Source organism: Pipistrellus hanaki (assembly GCF_964339955.1).
Source record: "Pipistrellus hanaki genome assembly, chromosome: X".
Taxonomy (NCBI): domain Eukaryota; kingdom Metazoa; phylum Chordata; class Mammalia; order Chiroptera; family Vespertilionidae; genus Pipistrellus; species Pipistrellus hanaki.
Window position 1 is genome coordinate 5,189,441 of NC_140524.1, and position 7,237 is coordinate 5,196,677.

At 49.2% G+C, this 7,237-nt stretch overlaps 1 protein-coding gene across 5 annotated transcripts; it reads left to right on the forward strand.

Annotated features, from left to right (window-relative positions):
• Window positions 1-292: 292 nt before the first annotated feature.
• On the forward strand, window positions 293-6,761 carry EBP (EBP cholestenol delta-isomerase). Of its 5 annotated transcripts, none has more exons than XM_084870632.1 (6): window positions 293-420; window positions 682-798; window positions 1,312-1,674; window positions 4,925-4,961; window positions 5,093-5,223; window positions 6,267-6,761. In XM_084870632.1, the coding sequence occupies exons 3-6, from the start codon at window positions 1,374-1,376 to the stop codon at window positions 6,488-6,490; spliced, it is 693 nt and encodes a 230-aa protein (XP_084726758.1). In that variant the 5' UTR covers window positions 293-420; window positions 682-798; window positions 1,312-1,373; the 3' UTR covers window positions 6,491-6,761. The 5 variants fall into 5 exon arrangements, with proteins under 5 accessions (XP_084726758.1, XP_084726754.1, XP_084726755.1 ...); XM_084870628.1 differs by having other exon boundaries at window positions 300-420; window positions 618-798; XM_084870631.1 differs by having other exon boundaries at window positions 301-420; window positions 618-798; window positions 1,356-1,674.
• Window positions 6,762-7,237: the final 476 nt, after the last annotated feature.

A 7,237-nucleotide genomic window follows, 5' to 3' on the forward strand; every position in this document is an offset into this window, starting at 1 on the left:
TCTGGCAACGGATTCAGAGGTCTGATTAGAAAAGGAGGGCAAGGAAGACAGGACACAATGCAATTCTGATTCAACATTGCCTGATCAGAGAATAGGGAAACCGAAGCCAAGACCTCTTGCAAGTCGGTTTCGGTGGAAAACGCCCACCAACCCGGGCACTCCCTGCCTTCACCCACCTCCACACTCCGGGCTCAGCCAACAACGAAAGTGGCACCACGCCTGAGGGCGGGGCCGGGGGCGCACAGAGGGCTCTGATTGGTTGGGTGTGGCTCTGGCCGCCTCCCAGCCCCTCCATTGGCCAACTCCATGAGACGAGGAACCGGTGGGGCAATGGGTCTGAACTAACTCGTCGCGGAGCCGCAGGCCAGCTCAGCGGATCCGGGGACCCTGCCGGACAGGTCGCGGAGACAGCGCCGCCAGGTGAGTGCTCCCCCCCGCCCCGCCGGCCGCTCCATCCCGTCGCTCTCCGCCGCCCAACGGCCGCCGCGGGAGCGCCTGCGCGAGCCCCCTTTCCCCCTGCAGCCCGCCTGCGCGCCACGTACCCCACGCGCCTGCGCGAGACCCCCGGTACCGCGTCGTCGCCCCGGCTACCGCAGATCCTCCTTCTCATTGGGCAGCTGGGCTAGAGGGTCGAGTTCTGATTGGTGGTCTCTGCATTGATCCCTCCTCCTCCCCTCGAAGCGCCGCGGGGACCGGTGCCTTCCACTCGCCGGTTCCCTGCAGGTGGCGGACGGCGTGCGTGGTTGCGGGAGGCGGCGTTTGGCTCTCCGCACGCTGCTCCCGAGGGTGGTCGTTCTCGTTAGTGTCGTCTCGTCTGTCCCGCGGTTCCCAGGGCTCCAGAGAGGGGCTAGCTCTCCGCTGTGACTCCAGCCGTGGGGACCTACCTGTGGTCTGTTTCTCCTCCCAGCAGCCTGGGACCCCCGAGGGCACGGACCGAGCTCGGCTCCTGTGTCTAACCTTAGCAGGGTGTGACCAACGAGGGCTATGACCCAGTCAGAGTCTTCTGTCTGCCCACCGACGGTGACCAATGAGAGCAGGGAGCGTCCCGATTCCTGTCTTCCCTGGCTGACTCTGACCCTGAGGGCAGGGAGCTGGTCTGGGTGCCGTTTACCACCTGTGGGCCCCACAGGGCTGGAACAGGTTTCCGTTCTTTCTGTGGCCTTAAAGCAGCATACGATTCCATGTTGGGGTTTGAGCCAGTTTTATGAGTCTAGTAACTGATCAATATAGTCCATTTGCGTTTTTTGTGATCATAAGCCATTTGGATTGGATGTGATTGATGATCTCATTCTGTGCTTTCTATTTGTTCAGGTTTTTCTCTTCCTTTTTTCTTCTTTCTGCTTATCCACACACAGCCATCAGCCTGCGAAGACATGGCCACCAGTGCTAGCCCCCTGCACCCATACTGGCCTCGGCACCTGAAACTGGACAACTATGTGCCTAACGACTACCCTGCCTGGCACATCGTAGCTGGCCTCTTCTCCGCCGCTGGGGTCGTAGTTGGGACCACATGGCTGTTGTCAGGACCTACTGCCATCGTCCCCCTGGGAATCTGGCGACGCCTGTCACTGTGCTGGTTTGCGGTGTGTGGGTTCATTCACTTGGTGATCGAGGGCTGGTTCAGCCTCTACAGCAAGGAGCTTCTTGGAGACCAAGCCTTCTTGTCCCAGCTCTGTGAGTCCTGAGTTCTTTCATACGCTGTGGGAGGGAATTTTGGGGGCAGGGGTTGGCTAACAAATTTTCTTTTTTTTTTTTTCTTTTTTTTTTTAATGTATTTTATTGATTTCTTTACAGAGAGGAAGGGAGAGAGATAGAGACCTAGAAACGTCGATGACAGAGAAACATCGACCAGCTGCCTCTTGCACACCCCCTACTGGGGATGTGCCCGCAACCAAGGCACATGCCCCTGACCGGAACCGAACCTGGGACCTTTCAGTCCTCAGACCAACGCTCTACCACTGAGCCAAACCAGTTTCGGCACAACTTTTCTTCTATTCATTTATTTTAAAATTTTATTTAACTGTCACATATATATTCACATGGGTCAAAAAACAAACCATTTAAAAAAGCCGAAACCGGTTTGGCTCAGCGGTAGAGCGTCAGTCAGTCTGCGGACTGAAAGGTCCCGGGTTTGATTCCGGTCAAGGGCATGTACATTGGTTGCGAGCACATCCCTGGTGGGGGGTGAGCAAGAGGCAGCTGATCAATGTTTCTCTCTCATCGACGTTTCTAGCTCTCTATCGCTCTCCCTTCCTCTCTGTAAAAAATCAATAAAATATATTTTAAAAAATAAAATAAAAGAGGTATGCAGTTGGTCGGAAGGTTGTGGGTTATTGTTAGCTGATTAATATTGTCTCCCTCCACACAACCACACTTGACTGACTTAAAAAAAAAAAAAAAAAGGTATGCAGCCTGGCCGGTGTGGCTCAGTGGTTGAGCGTTCAGCTATGAATCAAGTGGTCACAGTTCGATTCCCGGTCAGGGCATGTGCCTGGGTTGTGGGCTCAAATCCCAGTGTGGGCATGCAGGAGGCAGCTGATCAATGCTTCTCTCTCATCATTGATGTTTCTCTCCCTTCCTCTCTGAAATCAATAAAAATATATGACATAAATAAATAATAAAGAGGTATGCAGTGTGCCCTGACCAGCATGGTTCAGTGGTTAGAGCATCGGCCTGTGCATCAAAGAGTTGAGGGTTCCGTTCCAGGTCAAGGGCACAAACCTGGGTTGCAGGTTCAATACCCCACCCTGGTTGGGGTGCATGCAGGAGACCAATTGATGTTTCTCTCTCACATTGATGTTTCTCTCTCCCATCTTCTTCCCTCCCTCCCACTCTCTCTGAAAAGCAGTGGAAAATATATCACCAGGTGAGGTTTAACAAATAATAAAAAGAAACATGAAGTGAAAATCTACCTCCTGTCCACCAAGTTTCCTCAATTATTAACCAGTGTTAACAATTGCTTGTTTTCTTCCAGGGTTTATTTACACATAAATTATACACAGAAGTCTCAGGGGTTTTTTGATATATATTTTGTTGATTTTTTTAAAGAGAGGAAGGTAGAGAGATAGAGAGTTAGAAATATCGATCAGCTGCCTCCTGCACACCCCCTACTGGGGATGTGCCCGCTACCAAGGTACATGCCCTTGACCGGAATCGAACCTGGGACCCTTCAGTCCACAGGCTGACGCTCTATCCACCAAGCCAAACCGGCTTTGGCCTCAGTTTTCTTAATTGTAAAAGAAGGATGATAGTAATACCCAAATATATGTAAGGCATTTAGAACAATGTTTGGCAAGCCATATAACTTTATTATTATTATTAGGCAGACAACAGATGCTATATAACTTTATTATCACCATTTTTATTTTTCCCTTTTATATAAACAAATGGAAACATGCTATATACACTTCTGAACTTTGCTTTATTTAAAAAAATATATTTTTTATTGATTTTTTACAGAGAGGAAGGGAGAGAGATAGAGAGCTAGAAACATCGATGAGAGAGAGACATAGACCAGCTGCCTCCTGCACACCCCACACCAGGGATGTGCCCACAACCAATGTGCATGCCCCTGACCGGAATCGAACCTGGGACCTTTCAGTCCACAGGCTGACGCTCTATCCTGAGCCAAACCGGTTTTGGCTAAACTTTGCTTTTTTTAATCAGGTCACTCCTCATCAGCTCTTAAAGAGCTTTCAAAGCTTAAATGTTACATAATTATTTGACTTGTCCAGTATTTTTTAAATATATTTTTATTAATTTCAGAGAGGAAGGGAGAGAGAGAGAAAATAAATAAATGATGAGAGAGAATCATGGATTGACTGCCTCCTGCACATCCTGCACTGGGGATGGAGCCCACAACCCAGGCATATGCCCTGATCAGGAATCGAACTGTGACCTCCAGGTTCATAGGTCCATGCTTAACCACTGAGCCACACCAGCCAGGCTTGACTTGTCTAGTATTAATGATCATTTCCTCCAGTATTTTGCTGTTATAAGTAATACTCCTTGTGGTCTCATGAATAAAACGGCTATGAACATTGTTATAAGAATCTTTGTGTGGGGCTCTGCTTTCATTTCTCTCAGGTAAATATGGAGGAGTGGCTGGGTTGTATGGTAGATATGTGTTTAACTTTATGAAAAACTGCTGCATCATTTTATATTCCCACCAGCAGTAGATACATCCTCACTTGGTATGGTCGGGTGTTTCTTAAATTGTAGACCTAGTGGATGTGAGTGCTCTCTCATTCTGGGGTTTTGATTTGCTTTTACTTAATGATAAATGTAAGTCTGAGCACTTTTCATTGGTGTGTTGACCATCTGGAAGTCCTCTTTGGTGAAGAACCTACTCCAGTCTCCTGCCTGTTTTTATGTCATGTGATCTGCCTTTTCTTATTGATTCTCTGCTTGTGTTCTCATTCATTCATCTGTTCACTTTCTCTCTCTCAGTCCCTTCCTCCTTTCCACCCTCCCTCTTTCCCTTTCTCTCTCTCCCCCCTTCCTCCTCCTCCTCCTCCTCCTCCTCCTCTTCCTCTTATTCTTTTCTCTCTCTCTCTCTCTCTCTCTCTCTCTCTTTCTCTCTTTCTCTCTCTCTCTCTCTCTCTCTCTCTCTCTCTCTCTCTCTCTCTCTCTCTCTCTCTCTCTCTCATTGGCTACCTCATTCACTTCATCATCTATACCTGCCTCCATTATTCTCCAGATATTTATGGAATGCCAGACAATCACAGCAGCACTTACTGTTCCATGTCAGGTTTGCCCACATGTCTTGCATACATATATTAACTCTAAAATCCTCATTGCAGAGGAGGAGTCGGAGGCAGGGAGAGGTTATGAAGCCTGCCTTACTCCATGGGCCCTCCGCTCTCCCACATGCGAGTTTCTTTTCCTGCCTTTATTCATCACGTGTGTCTCTTGTCTTCTGCAGGGAAAGAGTATTCCAAGGGGGACAGCCGTTACATCCTGTAAGTGTATGCCTCTGTCAAGGGAGACCTGAATGGGTTTGGGGAGGTGGTGGTGAGTCAGGGAGCACTAACGGGATTCCCTGAGCTTCGAGCACAGTGATCCCAGTGTCGCCTCACCCTTTCTCCTGCAGGAATGACAACTTCATGATATGCATGGAGACCATCACGGCTTTCCTGTGGGGACCGCTCAGCATTTGCGCGGTGATTGCCTTTCTCCGCCAGCATCCTGCCCGCTTTATCCTACAGCTCGTGATCTCTGCGGGTGAGAAGAGGGCCCACACTGGTACTGGAGGGATTATCAGGGACAAGAGGATATCGGGGCGTCCGTGTGGGTAGGATCTCTCAATTGTGCCCACCCAGGGCTGAGTCGGATCGAATGATAAATTCCCTGAGGTTCTAGAACAGCTGTGCCCCTCTCAGCCTGTGTTCTCAAGTGGGACATGTTCATTTCTCTTCCTCCTCCATCACAAAGTCTCCTGTGAAGATGGTCACGATTTGATTCCCGGTCAGGGCACATGCCGGGATTGCAGGCTAGATCCCTAGTGTGGGTCATGCAGGAAGCAGCCGATCAATGATTCTCTCTCATCATTGATGTTTCTGTCTCTCTCCCTCTCCCTTCCTCTCTGAAATCAATAAAAAATATGTTTTTTTAAATGTTTTTTAAGCCGAAACCGGTTTGGCTCAGTGGATAGAGCGTCAGCCTGTGGACTGAAAGGTCCCAGGTTTGATTCCGGTCAAGGGCATGTACCTTGGTTGCGGGCACATCCCCAGTAGGGGGTGTGCAAGAGGCAGCCAATCGATGATTCTCCCTCATCGATGTTTCTAACTCTCTGTTTCTCTCTCTTCCTCTCTGTAAAAAAATTTTAAAAAATGTTTTTTTAAAAAAAAACAGTCTCCTGTGAAGGTTACATGAGGTGGCCCACGCTGGCAGGAAGTCCTTGGGTCCTTCCTGAAGGCTTAGGATTTCCAGCTCTTTCATCTAAGATCCAGTGTTCTTATGTTAATAGCTTTCTTTAGTCCAAGAAATGCGGGTTATCTTTAGTCCTGGAATCCTCAGCTGTCTTGAATGGAAGGACTTTGAGCTTCCTAACATTCTGGCGATGTGAGCTCTCCCGGGTTCTGAAATTCTCAACTTCCAATTTCTGGAATTCTCACTTTTCTGATTTCTCAACTTTGTAGCTCTATGATTTCAGAGTGTTTAGCTCTCTGGATTTGGGAGTCCTAAGGACTGAGACCTCAAACGATGACTTGGAAAATGCCTTGCAATGGCTCCTCCTCCTCACCTCTCCCTTCTGCCTCCCACAGGTCAGATATATGGGGATGTGCTCTACTTCCTGACCGAGTACCGGGACGGATTCAAGCACAGCGAGCTGGGCCACCCCCTCTACTTCTGGTTCTACTTTGTCTTCCTGAATGCCCTGTGGATACTGCTGCCTGGAATCCTCCTGCTCGATTCTGTGCAGCAGCTCATGCACGCCCAGAGCATGGTGGATGTCAAAGCCACCCAAATGAAGAGCAAGCAGAAGTAATGCGTGATGGACTGGGCTTCCCCACGGGCTGATGACGAACTCTCCATCTGCCAGGGGAGCCTGTTCCTTGCTCCCACAGGTGGGAATAAAAAAGTGAATTGATCTGTCAAGCTCAGAATGATGGGCGGGCACCAAAAGGGCCAGCCCTGGGGAGGAAAGGAGCTGGGTGGGGCTATTGCAAAGTGCTGTTGGAACAAAAGTCCAAGAGAACCTACAAGGTCTGCAGTGGTGGTAATTTTTGAAACAAGGAAATAAAAGGTCGTGACCCTAACACTGAAAGATCTTGAATTACTGACCCCAAAGATACCTCTCACTCACTCATTCCACAGACACCATTATCTCAGCCATAGATTCCCATCCCCATCACACAGACCTTCAGTCGTGTAGACGTCACAGACCCCCATCACTAACTCCAGAAAGTCCCATGGTGGCTGATGAGATTCACAAGTCACACACCTGCAATCTCTTATAAGGAGAGAACCCCATATCCTGGTGTTCTCTCCAGAACACGCTTGCTCATTGTATGCAATAGGGATAAGCTGAGGATTTCCCAAATCTTCAAGTTCTTCAATTTACTCAGCCTTGTGTCTCCTGATTAAGCACCCCACAGAAACCCCATCACTCAACTCACAGACCCCCCCCACGTACTCCAAAAACCCAACAGACCCCACAGACACCCATCACTACTCTAAAGATCCCCATCATTTACCCGTGACCCCACAAAACTCACCCCCAAGGACCCTCCCA

What these genes read in the sequence shown, in the direction of transcription:
- EBP (XM_084870632.1), top strand. Translation starts at nt 1,374, where the DNA reads ATGGCCACCAGTGCTAGCCCCCTGCACCCATACTGGCCTCGGCACCTG. An exon ending in AGCCTTCTTGTCCCAGCTCT is followed by an intron (nt 1,675 to 4,924) that starts GTGAGTCCTGAG and finishes TGTCTTCTGCAG; the next exon opens with GGAAAGAGTATTCCAAGGGG. An exon ending in GGGGACAGCCGTTACATCCT is followed by an intron (nt 4,962 to 5,092) that starts GTAAGTGTATGC and finishes TTTCTCCTGCAG; the next exon opens with GAATGACAACTTCATGATAT.